The sequence below is a fragment of the Sciurus carolinensis genome, chromosome 3, assembly GCF_902686445.1.
Source record: "Sciurus carolinensis chromosome 3, mSciCar1.2, whole genome shotgun sequence".
In the NCBI taxonomy this organism is placed as follows: Eukaryota; Metazoa; Chordata; class Mammalia; order Rodentia; family Sciuridae; genus Sciurus; species Sciurus carolinensis.
Window position 1 is genome coordinate 35,951,184 of NC_062215.1, and position 21,407 is coordinate 35,972,590.

General features: G+C 35.2%; 1 protein-coding gene across 1 annotated transcript in view; it reads left to right on the plus strand.

The window, feature by feature from the left end:
* Usp32 (ubiquitin specific peptidase 32) overlaps positions 1 to 21,407 on the plus strand; it is a 192,882-nt gene that overhangs the window by 82,011 nt on the left and 89,464 nt on the right. Inside the window, exons 4-5 of the mRNA XM_047544723.1 lie at positions 1,322 to 1,440; positions 7,975 to 8,134. Coding sequence (XP_047400679.1) covers positions 1,322 to 1,440; positions 7,975 to 8,134 — 279 coding nt within the window. The remainder of the gene's footprint in view (positions 1 to 1,321; positions 1,441 to 7,974; positions 8,135 to 21,407) is intronic.

Genomic DNA, 21,407 nt, shown 5'->3' on the forward strand with positions numbered 1-21,407 from the left:
AGGCAGGGTACAATCAGTTGGTCTGGGGTCCCAGTGATAGGGCGCAGTCAGTTGGTCCGGGGGTACTGATGGCAGGGAGCAGTCAGTTGATGTGAGGGTCCCAGAGGCAGGGAGTGATCGGTTGGTCTGAGGGATCCTGAAGATGGGGCTCAGTCAGTCAAGCCAGGGGTCCTAGGGGGCCTGGCTGTTGTCTCAAAATGGTGGCAGCCATGTGTAATCAAACTTGCAGGTACTGTAACAGTGAACTTCCAGGCAATAGCAGGCAGCTGGTGCTCCACTGGCGGTTGGCAATCAGTTTGCAGACTGTTGTCAGACGATCAGGAGGTGAACCTCGTGTATTGGGTGGTGGATAGGTGTGAGGCAGGCGATGGACAGGTGAGAGGCAGGCAAATGGCGGATGATAGGTGCCTGACAGTGAGCAATCTACACTCCAAAAAGTGGATATGCTGGCCGACTGCAGGTGATCATAGCAGACAAATGGGGTAAACAGCTGGGGATCCATATGCAGCAAAAACTGCCTTACCAAGAAACAGATATCCTGTGCTTGAAACCAGAGTTATGGAGGGACAGGGAACGCAGCCTCCCTCTAGTCCGCCATCTTGGATCTCTCTCAGCTTACTTTTTATCTTAACAAACATTTACTTTTTTTTTCTCCAATTTTCGTGAACACCTTGTATTTTGTGCACAGGAATCAATTTTTGAAGGATTGAAGTGAAATTACATGAAAGTGGAATCTTTAGCTTACATCATCTTAGTAGATTTTGACAAATTACTTACTATACTTGTGTTTATTTTTATTTGTTTTAAATGTTTTTTGATTGTAGATGGACACATTGCCTTTATTTTATTTATTTACCTTTATGTGGTATTGAGGAGCGAACCTAGTGCCTCATACATACTAGGTGGGCACATTACCACTGAGCCACAACCCCAGTCACTGTTGTTTATTTATATTCCCATTAACATTTTTATAAGAGACCCTTTTTCTCTCAGCCTTTGGTAACATGTGGTACTGTCACATACAGACATTTTGCAAATTTGGCTTGGTGTTTTCTTGTTTTTGCAGTACTGGGGATTGATCCCAGGGGTTTGCACATACTAGGCAATGCTCTTCCACTGAGCTACATTCCCAGCCCAAATTTTGTTTCTTTGAAAGATATCATTCTGCCATTTTGTATTGCTGTTATTTTGGGGGAATAAATTAAATTGTATTTATAAGGTTCTCGGCTTTATTAATCATGCGGTTATTTCTCTCCCTATTTCTACCTGAGTATATTTGGTCTATTTTAAGATTAATTTAGTGTATCTTTCTTTTTCCTAGACATTTTTAGTCTCTTTTCAAGTGAATCCGGGAGCTATGTGGTACGGGAAGAAATGGAAAGAATGCTCCATGCGGTTGATGGTAAAGTTCCAGAAACACTCAGGAAGTGTTTCTCAGAGGTATATTTAAAGATTTACATTTCATTCCTTCTTGGTGTTAAATTGTTAACTCTTAGTTGTGTACTATGTTTAGTCATGATGAATAGATGTTTATGGGCAGAATATTCTTGGCATTTAAAACATTAAAAATTTTTTTTTTAGTTATACGTGACAGTAGACTGTATTTTGGCATATCATACATATGTGGAGTATAACTTCCCATTTTTGTGGTTGTACATGATGTAGAGTTACAGTGATTGTGTATTCATACATGAACATAGGAAAGTTATGTCTGATTCATTCTACTGTCTTTCCCCTTCCCATCCCCCTTCCATTTCCCCTCACCACCCCCTTCAATCTCATGAACCTCTACTGCTCTCATATTGTGAGTCAGCATCTGCATAACAGAACATTAGACCTTTGGTTTTTTGGGATTGGCTTTTTTCACTTAGTCTCCAGTTCCATACACTTAACCTGTAAATGCTTGGCATTTAAAAAAAAATTTTTTTTTTAAGATGTTGATGGACCTTTATTTTATTCATTTATTTATATGCGATGCAGAGAATAGAACCTAGTGCCTCATACGTTCTAGGCAAGTGCTCTACCACTGAGCCAGAACCCTAGCCCATTCTTGGCATTTTTTAAATTGATATTTCAACTCTATGTGCTATGCACAAAGGTCTATGAATCTCATTATGTTTGAGATGTGCATATATATGATTTATACACACACACACACACACACACACTCACACATGCTATATTTGTGAATCTGAAAATTTTCAATTCTACTGTAAAGGCAACTGTTTATATTTGCATCATAATGAAAAGCACTCCCATACTCTTTTGCTGACACCCACATACATACAAGATTCTGTAAGAACCTGCAGTAGTGCATATGTTGTGGGCTACTGCTTTTCATCATGGATATATAGGTATATCAGTCATTGGCCTTGTGCCATTCTGTGGTATGAAGCCATTTTATTTTATCAATGCTTGTTTTATTCAGTTGATTTGTATAACCAATACATGGATTGAAATTTGTCATTTTTGTTTTCAAAAGTAATTTTCATTGTATCTCTAATAGTCAGAAACCAAAGAATAGAGAAGCCAGGCATAATGGTACATGCCTGTAATCCCAGAGGCTTGGGAGACTGAGGCAGTGTCACAAGTTCTAGGTCAGCCTGGGTAATTAGCAAGACCCTGTCTCAGAATAAAAGATGAAAAGGAATGGAATGTAGCTCAGTGGTAGAGTGTTTGCCTAACATAACATGTTGAAGGCCCTAGGTTCAATGCCCCTACCCCTCAAAAAAAGAAAAAGAAAAAAGAAAAAATTAAAGAAAGGAAACAAACGGTAGAGAATGTGCAACCTTAACCAAAAAAAAAAAAAAAATCTTTTGTTTTTCTTTTCTGTGGTCTGCTAATAGGTGAAAAGTTCCTAGAGGTGGTAAAGTAACAAAACCCCTTTAGAAATTTCTAATCCTTTCATGGATCACTTATGGCTACCTACTTTCTTATGGGTGATTATTTGACCTACTTTCATTTCTCTAAAATGACAGTACTTTGTTCTTGTTTTGTTTTTTTTTTCCAGGAAGTTTAGCTTTATGGCACACTGTAGCCATATGCATATATCTGGTTCTAATATCTGTTTGGACTGTTCTGTTTTAAACTACTTAGCATTCTGGCTTTCATTTTTTTCTGTGTTAGTAGCACATGGTAATTTCCCTTGTTTGCTTTTAAGCTTAGCTGTGAATTTTTACTGGTGGTTATAGTTTTACATTTTATCCAGCATTTCTATGTGTTAGGCATGCAAGGATAGCCTCCTACATTTTTGGTTCTACCATATTGACTGAAAGTTGCTATCATAGTATTTCACTACTTCAGGACACCCTAAGCTATGGTTTCTTTGTCTTGTCTGTTTCCCATAATAAAAATTTGCTAGCCAGAAAAAAAAAATTTTAGTTTTTTCAAATCTAATTTGGTTTTTCATAAATATGTCAAATGCATTACTCTTCTGCTCTTTTTCATGGAGAATATGTAGTTTTTCCTTTAAATTTATTTAATTTCAATTTATGCAGACACTCCCATTTTGTAAATTAAAACTTAATGTGGTTGGCCAGCTAATTCCCTAAAATTAGGCCTAATAGCAGGCACATGTATTAAGTGATGATTAGTCCTATAGGGAAAAATAAAGTAGAATAAGGGGAATAGACGGTGATTGGGAGGTGGCAACTGAGTGTTGCTGTTTTACATAGGATGGCTAGGAAAGTCTGTCAGAAAAAATAAAATTCAAGCAAATAATTTATAGGAAGTGAAAGATAAAGTAATGATAATACTTGGGGGGACTCCCTTCCATAAAGCAAATACAGTAAAGGCCCTGAGGTTCAAGTGTGTTTTTGCATATCCAAGAAACAATAAAAAGACCAATTTATTTATTCATTCATTGATTCATTCATACATACATACATACATACTTACATACTGGGGATTGAACCCAGAGGCACTTAACCACTGAGCCACATCCCCAGCCCTTTTTTATATTTTGTTTAGAGACAAGGTCTCGCTGAGTTTCTTAGGGCCTCCTTATCTTGCTGAGGCTAACTTTGAACTTTCAATCCTCTAGCCTCAGCCTCCTGAGCTGCTGGGATTACAGGCATGCACCATTGTGCCCAGCAGCAAGACCCATTTAGTTGGAATGGATTGAGCAAGGGAGTAGTAGGAAATAAAGATTATTGAGGAGTGGAGGATAGATTTTAATGTGAGTGCTTTGATTTTCACCCTGAGTCAGATAGAAACTATTGGAGTGAAATAGAAACCCTGGGTTTTGAGCAGAGGGATAAGGTAATATAAGGATGTTTTTGTTTTTTAAACACTATCACTTTGTATCTTATGTGGAAAGTAGGCTGAACAGAGTTCAGTTTGAGCTCATTCATATAGTCCAGTAATAGAGCTGCTATCACTGATCATTTAGATTAGTGGTATAGCAGTGAGGTGATGAGAAGTTTTTAGAGTCTGCATTTCAAAGGTGGATTTAACAGAATTTCTCTTGTTTTGATTATGGGTTCAGATAGAGACAGTAGTGGAAGACTGATTTAATAAAAGATTGCTGTTACCTGAGATGGCTTAGACTACTGGAAAAGGACATTTGAGGGTTGGATATCAAGAGGTATTTAAGTAAACTTGAGAATCCTACTAGACACTGGTGTGGAGTTGGCAACTATGCTTTTAGAAGCATAAATCTGTTGTTCAGCAGGAAGGATTTATTGACTTATAGGTGAGGATGAGATCATCTAGGACATCTAGATCTCTTTTGGATAAAAGAGATCAGAAAAATGAATCCTGTACTCCAGTGTTTAGAAATTAGTAAGACAAAGAGGAATCAAAACAGGACCCTAAGGAAATGGCCTAAGGAAATATCCTGGAAGCCAAGTGACAAAAATGTTTCAAGAAGAAAGGAAAAGCTTGATGCACTGGCACCTACCTGTAATTGTAGCTAATAGGGAGGCTGAGGCAAGAGGATTGTAAATTTAAGGCCAGCCTGGGCATTGTAGTGAGGTCCAGTCTCAAAATAAAAAGGACTGGGTATGTAGATTAGTGATAAATTGCCTCAGTATTGGGGAGGGGAGGAGGGGAGAAAAACTCATTCATGTTAAATATACTTAAATGTCAAATGAGTTAACTTTTGACTACTGAGAAGTTGTTATTTTACTTGTCAAAATGGAGGTAGGTCATTGGTGTAGGTCCTGTGCAATTGAAAAATCAGTGGAGTCAAGATAGTAGAAGAAATGTGCTCATAAGAGGAAATTGTGATGGAGAGTGTGAAATGTTTAAAAGTGTGATTTTGGGAGGGAGAACACTTATTGCAATAACAGATCATAAGACTGGGGTCATGGGTATAGTTCAATGGTAGAATGATTGCCTAGAATGCGCCAGGTGCTGGGTTGGATCTCCAGCATCATACATACACGCAACACACCCCCGCCCCCCCAAAAAAAAAGAAAAAGGAAGAAAAGAAAAAAGACTGTAAGACTTAATGGGCTTTATTTGCAGTTCTAGAATTGTGCAGCCCTCTATTTTATAAAAATAAAATGCAACATATATTCTGATGGGTATTATAGACAGAAAAGGGGCTGGAAAAAGCAGATTGGTCATTTCAGAATCACTTCCTTTGTAAGGTGAGAATAGGGCAAAGGAACAATAGAAAAATAGCTGTTTGGTTAACATCAGTATACTTTGGGTTACCTTTTTGTGAGGAATAAAGCTGAGGAAACTTAATTGTCATTCAGTTGAAGCTGTTTTGGATGTTTGGTTATTTCTCTATCCTGGTTTTGTTTTGTTTTTTTGTTTTTTTGGTACTAGGGATTGAACCCAGGTGCCCAGGTGTGCTTTACCAGTGAGTTATATCCCAGATGTTTTATATTTTATTTTGTGACAGGGTCTTGCTAAGTTGCTTAGGGGCTCATTCAGTTGCTGAGACTGTCCTCAAATATGCAATCCTCCTATCTTAACCTCCAGAGTCACCACGTGAATGACTCTATACTGATTGTTTTCAAAGGTCAGATTTGGTTTTTCTTGGAACTTTAGTATCAATGGCTCCATTTTGATTTTTAATCTGTTCTTTTGGGGTCTAGCACAAAAGTTTATTCCAAAACAGTGGTCCCATATAATTTTTAATTTAACACTGTAACACTGGGTTGTTATTTTTAAAGAGATTAAAGAAATGCAAGGTCAGTTTTTGCAGAGCTTATATGTATAATTATTTGAATTATTAGGTACCTATGGTTGGTTAAAACCTAACACTGAAGAGCTGGGGGTGTAACTCAGTGGTAGAGCACTTGCCTAGCATGTGTGTGGCCCTACGTCTAATTCCCAGGGCCACAGAAGACAACCCAAAACTGATAGTTATCTGATTGAATTTTTTAATATATTTACCTGCTCTAATTTCTTAATAGTTTGTCTGATGATTGCATCCAGACCTTCGATATCTAAGATATCATATTTTCATATCAGTTTATTTGTAGTAGAATAAGTTTATTTGTGCCTTCTACAATAATGCATTGTGTTGTTTTTCCATTCTTTAAATAAAAAAAGAGCTGTAAAAAGAAGCACTTTCACTAAAAGAAAGACCTCAGATTTAAGTGACATGGCTCTCAGCTTTGTCTTAATGATTTATTATTAGTCTTGACAGTTGAAGTTATAAAGGAAATTCCCACTACAGTTGTATTAAGTTTATTTTTTACTGATTTTTTTTTGTTATCGATTCTTTAAAAGTGGAAATTTATATCTAATATCCTTTTTCAAAGATATATCAGTTTCAGGAGTCTGTTGTTCTAAGTGACATTTCTGGTAAATGGCAGAAGAAAAAAGGAGACCAAATATATATTTCATAGTATCATAACCATTAAGAAAAAAACTGCCACTTATAATTGAAGAATGCTAATTTATTTAAGATTTATCCCAGTGTCAGAGATGTTAACTCTGAAAGTGTGCATCAGCTTGTTTAATTTATACTGCTAAGTCTCTTTCTAGACAGCTGAAGAGTAATTAAAAATATGGATAGAATCCTTAATCTCTCAACATGTTGGCAGCGTCTTCTCGTGTCCTTGCAACAACTCTTCATGCTGTAGTTTTCCCTTTAGAAAGTCAAAACTGTCAGTGTGTTACCTTGATTGTTCGAATTGCACTGACGTTTAGTGTCCTGAAACTACTAAACATAATGCTTTATTTATTAGGATGCTACTGAACAATGTTTCTATCATATTTCATTTTTAGGTTGTTATTTAATTCTATCCTTTAATATTTGTATTAGGATTAGAGCTGCTAGGCTCCTAAATGTCATTTCTCTTGGTATTTCCATGTGAGATTTTTCCTTTTTCTCATAGAAATATCTAGCCTTCATTAAACTTTGAAGCTCTTGTTCAAGTGAAAGGATTGACTTGGACATCTGTGTGATGCTCCTTTTCAGCCTGGTTGCATCTTTTTCCTCCAGAGATTTAGCAAAACAAATATTTGGAAAGGAAGCTAAGAAATGGAGGTCAGCATCTTTTTGTACTCAGGTTGGCTTGTGAATACTTGCCTTCTGGGATCCTGATTGTCTACTCCAGGAGAATTCCTGGATAGTCATTTTTAATTTGCAAATGAAGCTTGAAAGAGTCTAAATTCCATACAGATTTAATTAAAATATGCTAATTCAGACAAATCTCAAAGTGCTAAAGAGGTGGGATAAGGCAAGTGAAAAACTGGATTTATTAAATATTGTGAAAGAAATGTAGCCTACTGATTTCAGGATATGCCTTAGAAAATAAAATGTGGCTTGTTACTGGCAATGGCTGCTTCAATGAATTGAAGGAATAATTTGCACTTAGCACATAGATTTTATGCAGATAAAAGTTCTGAAGTACAGTTATTTTTTTAAAACAATTTTCCAATAGGCACCTTTATATAATCCTTCCTTTGTAGATATAATGTCAACTAATTGCAAAGTTTAGGCTATGCAGGTTTCAAATAAGAAACCCTAAAATTTGACTGAACTTATTTTTGTTGTTTTAATTTTAGGGTGAAAAGGTTAACTATGAAAAGTTTAGAAATTGGCTTCTTCTAAACAAAGATGCTTTTACCTTCTCTCGTTGGCTACTCTCTGGAGGTGTATATGTTACCCTCACTGATGATAGTGATACTCCCACTTTCTACCAAACTCTGGCTGGAGTCACACATTGTAAGTAATGGCATTTCATTGTTTTCTGTTCACCTTTTGATGTAATTAATTACCTGATAATATTAGAATATGCTTATGAAGAATAAATTATTTTGTCAGTGCTTTTTCCCCCCAGTATATAATGAATTGCTGAAGCATAGAAAACAGCCCTTGACATTATTATCTTTAAGCTATATTAGGTTACTTGTGGTGCTATAACAATTCATGAAATTACCACAATTCATGAACTAAAACAAGAGACATTTACTCTTTCACAGTCCTGTAAGTGAAAATCAAGGTATTAGCAGGGCTATGTTCCCTCCAAAAAAAGATTTCAACTATGCCTGTTTCAGTTTTTGATGACTGTAAGCATTCCTTGGCTTGTGGCAGCATCTCTTCATTCTCTCTTTCACATGGCCACCTCTATGTGTTTCTGTGTCCTTCCCTCTAATCAGGATTGAGGGTGCTGCCTAATCCAGGATTTCACTTTAAGTTCCTTGACTTACTACATGTGCAAAGACTATTTCCTAGTAAAGTCATATTCTGAAGTTGTAGTGATCATGAATTTTGGTGAGACACTATTCAGTCCACTACACAATCCTAATTTTAACTTTTGTTGTTCTTTCTGCTAGTTTCAGAAACCTGATTATAGTCTGCTTTTGTTGCTTCCTAACACTGGAATGCCTTTCCCTTTGCTTCCACCTGTTAAATTCTAGTCATCCTTAAAGACTTTACTAACATACCCCCCTTCCACTAACACTTCTTTTTCATGAAATCTTTTCTTGCCTTCCTATATCACCTCTCCTTTCTCTGAATTTTCCTGTCTACATATTTGTACCCTTCAGTGACTTACCACTTTCATCCTTTAGTAAAAGGATTTATAGCATTCTGTTTTATAGCATTCTGTTCATTTGTAATATCATCTCTCCTGAACTATAGGATCCTTTCAAGCAGAGTCTACATTATAATTATTATTCCTTTCTCCCAGTGCGAAGTATAAGCAAGTGTATATTCACTGAATAGAAGACTTTAGGTGTCAAGTGATATTGTATCTATTCCTGTGTGATTTATAATCTGGCTACTAATGACACGTTAATTATTTTCTCCAGTTTTCATTCTATAGTTATTAGAAGTTTTGAATGATAATTCTGGCAATAATAGGCACTGAACTTGATTCAGAAACTTTTTACTACCCTTGTCTTTCTTATTTATTAATTTAATTAATTAGTTAATTGATTAAATAATTATTGCAGTACTAGGAACTGAACCCAGGGAGTCTCTACCACTGAGCTACATCCCCAACCCTTTCATTTTATTTTTTAAATTTTGAGATAGCTTCCCACTAAGTTGCTTAGGGTCTTGCTAAATTGCTGAGCCTGGCCTCGAACTTGCAATCCTCCTGTCTCAGGCTCTCCAGTCATTGTGATTACAGCATGAACCACCATGACCAGCTGACCTTTATTTTAAGAAAATGATTTAGAACTTAAGTTTAGAGTTCAAGTTTTTATGGTTTAGTGAATCTTGACCAGTTTTTAAAATAAAGATGGTTACATTTTTCTTTCATTATTTGGTATTTAAATACCTAAGATTAAATTTAATTGTAAAAAGTTTTGCTAGTTATCAGTGGGATTATTATTATTATTATTTTTTTTTTTTTGGTGCTGGGGATTGAACCCAGGGCCTTGTGCTTACAAGGCAAGCACTCTATCGACTGAGCTATCTCCCCAGCTCATCAGTGGGATTCTTGATAAATTAATCTTTAAAATCCTTTGTGCTAGGGATACGAATAGGAAAAGAAGAACTCAAACTATCCCTGTTTGCTGATGATATGATTATATACTTAGAGGAACCAGGAAATTCCACCAGAAAACTTTTAGATCTCATAAGTGAATTCAGTAAAGTAGCGGGATATAAGATCAATGCACATAAATCTAAGGCATTTTTATACATAAGTGATGAATTTTCAGAAAGAGAAATTAGGAAAACTACCCCATTCACAATAGCATTGAAAAATATAAAATAGTTGGGAATCAATCTCACAAAAGAGGTGAGAGACTACAATGAGAACTACAGAACACTAAAGAAAGAAATTAAAGAAAACCTTAGAAGATGGAAAGATCTCCCATGTTCTTGGATAGGAAGAATTAATATTGTCAAAATGGCCATACTACCAAAAGTGCTATACAGATTCAATGCAATTCCAATTAAAATCCCAATGATGTACCTTACAGAAATAGAGCAAGCAATTATGAAATTCATCTGGAAGAATAAAAAACCCAGAATAGCTAAAGCAATCCTTGGCAGAAAGAGTGAAGCAGGGGGTATTGCAATACCAGATCTTCAACTCTAGTACAAAGTAATAGTAACAAAAGCAGCATGGTATTGGTACCAAAATAGAAAGGTGGATCAATGGTACAGAATAGAGGACACGGACACAAACCCAAATAAATACAATTTTCTCATATGAGACAAAGGGACCAAAAATATGCAATGGAGAAAAGATAGCCTCTTCAACAAATGGTGCTGGGAGAATTGGAAATCCATATGCAACAGAATGAAACTAAACCCCTATCTCTCACCATGCACGAAACTAAACTCAAAATGGATTAAGGACCTCGGAATCAGACCAGAGACCTTGCATCTTATAGAAGAAAAAGTAGGTCCAGAGCTTCAACATGTCGGCTTAGGACCAGACTTCCTCAACAGGACTCCCATAGCACAAGAAATAAAAGCAAGAATCAATAACTGGGATAGATTCAAACTAAAAAGCTTTCTCTCAGCAAAGGAAACTATAGCAATGCAAAGAAAGAGCCTACAGAGTGGGAGAAAATCTTTGCCAATTATACTTCAGATAGAGCACTAATTTCCAGAATCTATAAAGAACTCAAAAAACTCTACACCAAGAATGCAAATAATCCAATCGACAAATGGGCTAAGGAAATGAATAGACACTTCACAGAAGAAGATCTACAAGCAATCAACAAACATATGGAAAAATGTTCAACATCTCTAGTAATAAGAGATATGCAAATCAAAACCACCCTAAGATTCCATCTCACCCCAATTAGGATGGCGATTATCAAGAATACAAGCAACAACAGGTGTTGTTGAGGATGTGGGGAGAAAGGTACACTCATACATTGCTGGTGGGGCTGCAAACTAGTGCAGCCACTCTGGAAAGCAGTGTGGAGACTCCTTAGAAAACTTGGAATGGAACCACCATTTGACCCAGCTATCCCACTCCTTGGCCTCTACCCAAAGGACTTAAAATCAGCATATTACAGAGATACAGCCACATCAATGTTCATAGCTGCTCAGTTCACAATAGCCAGATTGTGGAACCAACCTAGATATCCTTCAATTGATGAATGGATAAAGAAACTGTGGTATATATATATATATATATATATACAATGGAATATTACTCAGCCATAAAGAATGATAAAATTATGGCATTTGCAGGCAAATGGATGAAATTGGAGAATATCATGCTAAGTGAGATAAACCAATCTCAAAAAACCAAAGGACGAATGATATCGCTAATAAGTGGATGATGACACATAATGGGGGGCGGGAGGGGTTAGTGTTAGGGTTAGAGTTAGGGTTAGGGAGGGGGGCAAGAAGGGAGGAAGGAAGGACTGTATAGAGGGAAAAGAAGGGTGGGAGGGGTGGGAGGGAAGGGAAAAAATAACAGAATGAATCAAACAACATTACCCTATGTAAATTTATGATTACACAAATGGTATGCCTTTACGCCATGTACAAACAGAAACAACATGTATCCCATTTGTTTACAATAAAAAAAAAATCCTTTGTGCTAGAGATAGACAGTCTGAAATAGGTTAGTACAGTTTATTACATTTCTTTCTTCTCCCTGACCCATGGTAATTTGAATTTTTCTTGTAACAACCTATCCCTGTTCATTTTGCTCATACTTTATAACACACACAGAAGAGACAGACCAAAACTCTAAATATAATTAATTTTACAGTCAGCTTTTCACAATTTTAAATCTGTGTCCCTTACTCTACTACTGTACCTGAGTAGACCCAGTCAAGCACACAGACTTGTAGGTAGCTCTGATTTTTCTCTTCTGAAGACTCTTGCTAATCTTTGAAATGTCTACATTGTGATTGAATTGCCCACTAGTTCTAGGTTGAACTGTCGCATTTAACACCGTTTGTTTGTCCTTGGAAAATAAAATTATTTCCTGTTTTATTGCCTTTTGTCTTAGTTCCTTCTCTTTTTTAAAAATATTTTTTTAGCTGTAGATGAACACAAGTTAACTTTTTTCTTTAATTTATGTTTTTATGTGGTGCTGAGGATCGAACCCAGTGCATCACACATGCTAGGCAAGTGCTCTTCCACTGAGCCACAACCTTAGCCCTTGTTTCCTTCTTTTAAGTTAATGTTTTCCTTGCTTTGAATTGAAAACATTTTTTCTCCTCTATCTGTCTTGCCTTCAGATTTTATTAAACATCATGTACCTCTGCTTATAGTAATTGACCACATTCCTTTCTCTTTATTTGATTCACCCTTTACGTGGTCTTCATGTACCTCTTTAAATATCAAGATCTTGCCAGGTGCAGTGGTACTCACTTGTAATCTGAGATAACTGAGTTTGAAACAAGAAGATTGAAAGTTTGAAGCCAGCCTCCACAATTTAGCAAGGCCCTGAGAAACTTAGTGTGAACCTGTCCCAAAATAAAAAAATTGAAAGGACAAGGTATGTGGCTCATACCGTGGTAAAGTACTCCTGGGTTCAATCCTCAGTACCCACCCCCCACAAAAAAAAAAACATATATTTCCCCCCCCATCTGTCTATCTAGATCCCCAGGACTTACTCATGTTTGTGCTCCCAGAAAACCCTGAATGTATTCCTTTGTTGTATTCTGCACTAGGTTTAAATGACCAACTTTCACTTTTTTTTTTTTTTTTATGTTTTGGTTTTAGGTGGACAAATACCTTTATTTTATTTTTATGTGGTTCTGAAGATGAACTCAGGACCTCTCTCATGCTAGACAAGTGTTCTTCCACTGAGCCCACAGCCCAGCGCCTAACTTTCACTTCTTTTTGGCTCTACACTTACTATGTCTTGTTCACATTCATTATCTATAGTTTTTAGTACAATATCAGACATAGTCTGTTAATGTTTTTATTCAATGTTTATATAGAATATTATGTAATTGCTATGACTTTTTAAAATTTATTTTCATTTGACAGATAATTGTGTATATTATATAATGTTCGACAATAGCTTCTGTACTTTTTCCCCCCAAAATAGTTTGCATGGTGGAGGCTTCTAATTTACCACAGGCATATAGAACACTTCTACAGGAGACACTAAACTCCTACTACTTCAGTCATCTCATTTAATGCTTGTTTCATCTCTGAAGTTCATTTTATATATATTCTACAAGTGAGGAAAAGAAAGCTCTAAGAAGTTAAAGAAAGTTTCTCAAGACCAAATAACTGATAGATGGCAAAATTGGGATGTTTGAATCCCAAAATAGGTGCTTATTATCATTTTAGGACTTACAGACAGCTTATTGACATACAGTGATTTTATTCTTTAATCTTTCATGAATACCTTGTAATTGCAGATAAAAGTGGTTGTCATGTGGTAGTTGTGGTTGTGGTGAGCCATTTTAAGACTTCAGTCTGCCTTGCAGATTCACTTTTCTGATTTCTTTTTTTTTCTCTGCCAAGAACTTACTAATTATTTTTTGTTTCTGTTCAATAATGAATTTCATTTGATCCAGACAAAATTGTTGAATAATTGCCCATTTAGCAATAGTGAAATAAGTTAATAGACGTTTTAATATTGTCATTTATTATTAGGGATTAATATTTATCATTGAAGATTGTTTTCCTTAATGTTGATCGTATTCTATATAATTCAGCTATGTTGGGAAGAAAATATGTGTGCCTCTAATGTTTCTTGTAAATGTGTTTTTAATAAATTAAAATAGTGTTTGGAATTTTCCCAAAATGTATCATAAGCATGAATAAGTTTACTAACTTAAGTGATTTCTTGGAGTAGTAGAATCTAGATTCTGAAGTAATTAATGTCATATTTTGGTGAATTTTCAGGCAAAGTAATTCATTTTGAATATACTTTCTTCATATTTTACTCAAGACATTTATATTGCCTCTGTTTTATCAATTATCTTAATTGAAAATGTATATATTATTATGTTTCCTTCCTCATTTTATAATGTTGTAACCTTCTTTCAATAGGGAAAAAATCATTTCAGTGATTCTTAAACAATAAACTGCCAAGCAAATCTGTTTCTTTCCTTGATTATCTTCGTATCTGTTAGTGATGATGTAAGGCTAGGCTTAGAGTCATTTTAAGTAGATTTCAGGAGGTTATTCTTTCTAAGAGCAGGTTGTTTCCTCAAAACTATTACAGAACTGTGTTACCATAAGAAATCACTAGGCTATTGTGCCTGACTTTTTTGATGAGAATTCCTTTCTGGTGTTATTTCTGCTGCTGGAACCTTTCCTGAGTTGAGAGTTGATTTCTGTGGTCCAAAGTACAGACCAAGAAAAATTTTGAATGTCTGATTATATGGTTTGCTGCTGCCATGACCTAGAAAAATTATATCTGTTGGTGTTAAATTTATTCTTATTTCGCCACAAGAGTATAAGTTTTGGTATTGATTTGCAAATTGCAAATAGAAAAGAGTAGCTATTGAAGTTACTGCCTCTAATTTCTTTAAGTGAAATAACGTTGGTTATTTCTTGCCAGCAATTCAGCTACCAATTATTGTAAAATGTTTGGTAATAATAATAATGTATTGCATATAATTTACTTTAGTTTGCTTTTTGCAAATGTTTAATTAAGGAATTTGCAATCTGTATCCAGAAAATGAATAGATCATATAAGCTTAAAGTCAGCAGTGAAGCATGTTTTTAATTGGTGACCATGACCATCTGATCATTTTTTCTTCTAAATATATTTGTCTTTCCATATTTATATTTCGGCAAAGAAATTGTGTTTTTTAAGGAGACTGATAAATATAGTTTTGGATTTGAAAACAAAACCCCAAACTAACAAAAAACCAAAAACCCACACAGTTAATATAATTTTTCCCTATTTGGCTTACTATAGTATGTAAAAACCAATTAATCAGAAGTATTTATTGAACACCTCTTATGCTCAGTACTTTGAGTAGTATAAAAATATGAACATGATTTCTGTTGTATCTTCTGTCTTTTATTTCAAGATCAGATTTTTTATATGCCATTGTACTTGGAAGGAAGTTTAGAACTTGAGAACTAATGTTTCTCTGGAGAAAAGGAAGAAATTTCTTTTTTTTCTTTCTTGTTCTCATCTCCATCATAAATTTAGTGGACAGTCATCTTGCTTAGGAATATAGGAATATAATGCTATCTCTTTTTATATATCAGGCTCCTATGGTATTATCCATATTGCTAAAATTTTAAATGCTTTTAAATATACCCATTTATATGGATATTTGAAGTAGATACTTCAGCTTTAAAAAATGAAAGCAAATTTCTAAAATAGTAGCTTTGACATATTTTAAAATTTCCATTCCAAAGTAATAGTACCTTTCAAAATGTTGTCTCATCAGGAATTTATAATGTAATGTTAGTTATTTGGTTTAAAAAAGACTACATGACATAGTATATATTTCTGTATGAATTTTTTTTCTGATGATCTTACTTCAAAATTTTAAAAATGAGTTGGGTACAGTGGTGCACACCTATATCCCAGTGGCTTGGGAGGCTGAGACAGGAGGTCTGTAAATTCAAAGCCAGCCTCAGCAACTTTGTAAGGCCATAAACAATTTAGAAAGACCCTGTCTCAAAATAAAATATAAAAAAAGCTAGGGATGTGGCTCAGTGGTTAAGTTCCCCTGGGTTCAATCCCCAGTGCCCCCCCCCAAAAGTTTTTAAATGAATTTATCCTATTGATTATTTAAAACTGAGTTAAACCGGGTGTAGTGGTGCATGCCTATAATCCCTACTACTCAGGGGACTGAGGCAGGAGGAGTGCAAGTTCAAGACCATCCTCAGCAATTTAGCAAGGTCCTAAGCAGTTTGGCGAGACCCTATCTCAAAAATAAAAGGGCTAGAGATGCAAATGAAAAACTAAGCTAGTATTAGTAGCAACAAATTTTAAGCAGACTGGCAAAAATCAAAATTATAATGGGTAATGGTAGTTTTAGGATGGTAACATTAGTTGTGATACTAATTTTTTGTACATTTTCTAGATATTCAATAATAAAAAATTATAATTAAAGTAAATTCATAAAACAATTATAAGTTAAAAAAAATTTGGAAAGCTTAATTACTGCAGGATTGAGAAACCTTGGTCTTTAGCATAGAAAAAGATGTTTGGTTTAGTGGATTTACTAGATGCTAATAAAATAACAGGTACTAATTTTGTTGCTCCTCTCTAAGGTTAAAATAATTCAAATAATAAATCTAATGAAGGTTGATTTCCAATTCTTGTTACTTCTTAAAATGTTATCTTTAAACTTTGTCACTTCTTTATTTACATTTATAATTGCTTTTATTAGTTAGTAGGTAATTAATTCCCTGTGAATTCCAAAACTGTAGGATAACTTTATTATCACTTTTGGAATAATCCATTTTCATAGATTTTATGAATCATTAAGAAGTTTTTTTTTTTTTTGGGGGGGGTGCTGGGGATCAAACCCAGGGCCTTGTGCTTGCAAGGCAAGCACTCTACCAACTGAGCTATCTCCCCAGCCCCTCATTAAGAAGATTCTTTTGGGGTAACCAAGTTAAGAACTTTATAGAAATGGAGTTAGTGTACTTAACCTGAGGTACATATTGTCAAGACCTTTTTCGTTTTCTGCTATTGCAGAAAATATATATTTATATGAAATAGGAACTCAACAAGTAATTCTTACTTATTCATTAAACATATTTATTGATGCTCAAACTGTGCCCAGTTATTATTTTAAATGTCAGGATATAACTATGAACAAAACACTTACTCTTGAGGAGCATGTGTTCTAGTTGGGAGAAATAGCAGTTGAACAAACAAACAGATAAAAAGTAAATTTTATCAGATGTTATAAGTATTAAGGAGAAAAGCAAAGCAGGGAGGGATCAAGGAATATGAGTGAATGGAGTAGAGTTTGGATTTCTGAGAATTCGACATGTGAAGAAAGACTGAAAGTTGTGGAGGTAAGCCATGCAGATACCTTAGGGAAAATTATTGAAAAGTTTTGAATCAGAGAATTAGCATGATTCTGTTTGTATTTTTCTTTTGAAATAGTTTTTTATTAGTAATGAAAGTAAACTACTTTTGCATGTTTTTCTGAATTGTCTGTCTTGTTAATCTGTTTTGTTTTAAATGCCTTCTAATTGCATGTATGGATGATTTTAACTCCTTATTAGAGAGGAATAACTGATCTTCCTGCTTCTATTCTGCTGCCCATCAGGCTGAAGTCCTTACAAGAGCTTATATAATCTGACCCTTGTAAATCTCTGACATTATCTTCTCCTACGTCTCTATTATTTTTCTCTGCCTCACTAACTCTTCTTCAGCCACTCTGATCTTCTTTCTTTTCCTTAAACTTGCCAGTTATGATCTTTCTTTGAGGCCTCTATGCTTGTTCCTTCTACCTAAAATGTTTTTATTCCATGCTTTGTCCCTTTGCCTCCCTCAGATCTTTGCTCTTGTGTATAGTCCTTCTACTCAGTGCCATCTTCTATAACTGCTGTATTTAGGGCCATGGTATGCTTCTCTCAAGGCCTTATTTAGATTATTTGATGGCATATCTCTTCATTTATTCAGATCTCCCTGCTGCAGGACTGGGGATGGAATTAAGGGTGTTCCATCACTACTGAGCTACATCTCCAACCCTTTTTATTTTTAATTTTGATTTGGTGGAGCGGGGGCGGGGGGGTGTCTCACTAAGTTGCCTATGCTGGCCTCAGATTTATGATCCCTCTGCCTCAGCCTCCCAAGTAGTTGGGATTATAGGCATGCACCACCATTCTTGGCAATTTATTTAGATTTTAATGTTTGTAAAGTTTTCCTTCTAAAAATCTCATGTTTCATTTTGGATATGTATTTATTTGGAGGGTTGCTATTGTTGATATACTTTTTTACTTTTGTTTCTTACATTATTGATATTATATAGGAAAAAGTGATTTTTGTATGTTTGTGTACCAGCAGATTTTGAACTCAATTGTAATTTGTAAATGAATTATCTTGAGTTTTTAATATGTATTCTATATACATGCAAATAACCTTGCTTCTTGTTTTCCAATATTATACTTAATACTTTTAATACTTTTATGTTTTATTGCATTGGTGACAATTTCTAGAATCATGTTAAGTAATAATTGGAGGGAGGGATGTTCTGCTTCATTTGAGGAAGTAGAAGAAAGATCTTTACTTCCACTGTAATAATATAAAATAACTAGAAAAACCAAATAATCATACTCTTCTTTAAAGCCATTAAAGATATGTAGATGCAAGAAAATATTAAGAATCAACGCCAAACTGAATTCCAGAGGGGTGAACCATTCCTAGATGATCAAAGATGTATTATACTTTTAGTCTGAGGCCAGATGCTGAGATTTGGGGTAAGACTGGCAGTCAAGTTACTGCCAATGGATAGTCTTGGCTGGGATGAGGAGAAACCAACCAATTGTTTTTGAGAAACCCCTGTCTGCTTTGAATCTGAAAAAAACTTCAAATGCAAAGATAATCCTCTCCACCCAGTAATTCTCTTATGTGGAAATTTTGTGGAGACTGGAGGCAGGCTGAAAAGAGAAAAGAATTCTTATGACAGGATCATTGTTGCCCAGGGGTTATTGGGGAGGGAGGGGTGAATAGGAGAAAACAGAAGATTCTTAGGGAAGTGAAATTATTCTCTTTGATACTACAGTAGGTTTGTCCAAACTTATTGAATGAGCAATACCAAGAGTGAACTCTCAGGTAAATTATGAACTTCAAGTGAAAAATGCGAGTGTAGGTTTATTAGTTGTAACAAATATAATACTGTGGTGGGAGATATTGGTTATGGAGGATGCTGCCTAGGGTTGGAAGTATGTGGGAAATAATGTCTTTATGAAAGAGCCAGATCTCTCAATCTTGAAATTTCCGGCAGGGCCTAATTTTGAAGTCTCAGATCTTCAAAGTCTTTCAGTCTCGTGTCTCCAAGTTCTGAAGTATTCTTGTTTTGTGGTTTTTCACACTCTTAAAGTCTTGAAGTCTGCAATTTCAAAGTGTAATACAGGGATTACCAGTGTTTTTTTAAAGAGGCAGATAGTAAATATTTCAAGTTTTGTGGATCTTTGGACTCTGTTGCATTTACTCATTTCTGCATTGCAACACATTAGCAGCCTTAAGCGATATGTAAATAGATGTGTGGCTATGTTCTAATAAAGCTTTATTTTCATAAATAGGTGTGCAGCCCTCAGGCTATGAGAGTAGTATCATAGCTTCAAAAACAGTTTCAGGAATCTCCTTAGTAGAAATCTGCACTCGCTTTCAAATCATTTACACCAGAGGCAAACTGATTTTAAAGCTACAAATTCCTATCCAAAATATGGTAATATAAATGATGAGGAGAAACTTTCATCTCTGTGAAAGTAAGAGACAGGACATTTTTTGTTTTCTTTATTCTTTGTATAGATACCAGTTTCCATCTGAGGTCATTTTCTTCTTCCTGAAAAAAATGTCCTTTAATACTCTTTATGGTGCATTTCTGTCGTTGATGAATCCTTGGCTTCATTTGTCCAAAAATGTCTTTGTGTTGCCTTTGTTTTGAAGAATACTTTCATGGGTATATATAATTTCAGGGTTTTTTTTTTTTTTTTTCCTTTCAGAGCTGCCTCCCTTTTGTGACTCCCTTATTTATAAAGAGAAATTTTTTCTTCAGTTTAAAACATGTAATATATTTTCCCCCGTCTTGTGCTTAAGATTTCTCTCACCCCATCATTCCCTCCCTTCCCTTCTGCTGTACTGAAGGTCAAGCCCAGGGCCAGTATAAGGCAATTAATTACTCTACCACTGAGCTACATCCCTAGCCCCAATATTTCTTCTTATCAGCAATTTTATTATGACTTCCCTTGGTATAGTTAGATATGGAAGATCTGTTTTTACCAAATTGATTTTGTGATTGATGCTAGGGATTGAATCCAGGGGCACTCTACTACATCCCCAGTCCTTTTTTAATTTTAAGACAGGGTCCTGCTTTGTTGCCTAGGCTGGCCTTGAACTTGCAATATTCCTGCCTTAGCTTCTTGAGTCATTGGGATTATAGGCATGTGCCCCCGTGCTCATCATGTTTTATCAAATTTAGAAGATTTTCAGCTTTTATTACTTCAAATATTTTCTGCCGGCCCCTTTCTGGGATCCCAGTTGTACATATGTTCGATATTGACTTATTAGTCACTAAGGTTCTAATAATGTTTTTAGCCTTTTTATCTTTATGCTTCTGTTTGCATAGTTTGTATTGACCATTGTTCAAGTTCACTGGTCTCTCCTTTCTATAGTTTCTAATCTGCTGGTAAGTTCTCCAGTGAAATTGTTAAAAATTTAAAATATTGTATTTTTCATCTTTAGTAGTTCCAGTTGACACTAAAAAAAATAGTTTTTTTTTCTTCAATATATGCATGCTTTTCTTTAATTCTTGAGGTATTTCTAATAGATAATTTGAAGCCCTGTCTGCTAATTCCATCATCTGTTATTTCTTGGACTTTTTCTGTTGACTAATTTTTATCCTGGGTTTGAGTCACATTTTCCTACTTTTTTTATGTTTTCTTTCAGTACTAGATATTATAATGTTATGTGGTGTCTCCTAGGCCTCTATGAGCTCTAGGAATTTTTCAGCTTATAATTTCTCAGTATTTGTTCTAGCCCAACCTCAATGAGTTTCACTCTGTTCATATTCAGAATAGTATTCTGCCAAAATTCAACAACACACCTGTGCAGATTTTCTGAGTTGTTTGTGTACATAACTCTTTCCTCACTAGTACTTAAGCCCTCCAAGTGTCAGTTGTCTCAAACTCCCTAAATATTCTCAACTGAACTATACTGAAATCTACTTTGGTTTCCTCATCCCTTGCTAATGTCAAGAAAGTGACCACAGATAGAAAACCAGGGTAGTAGAAACTCTCACTTGAGTTTCCTTTATCTGAGGGCGTATAGTCCTTTATTTTCTAATTTCTAGAAATAGTGGTTATATTTTTTGTACATTTTCTTTAGTTTATGTCAGGAGGGCAAATCTGGCCATAAAGGAACATTTCCCACATTTACATTTTAATAGGATCA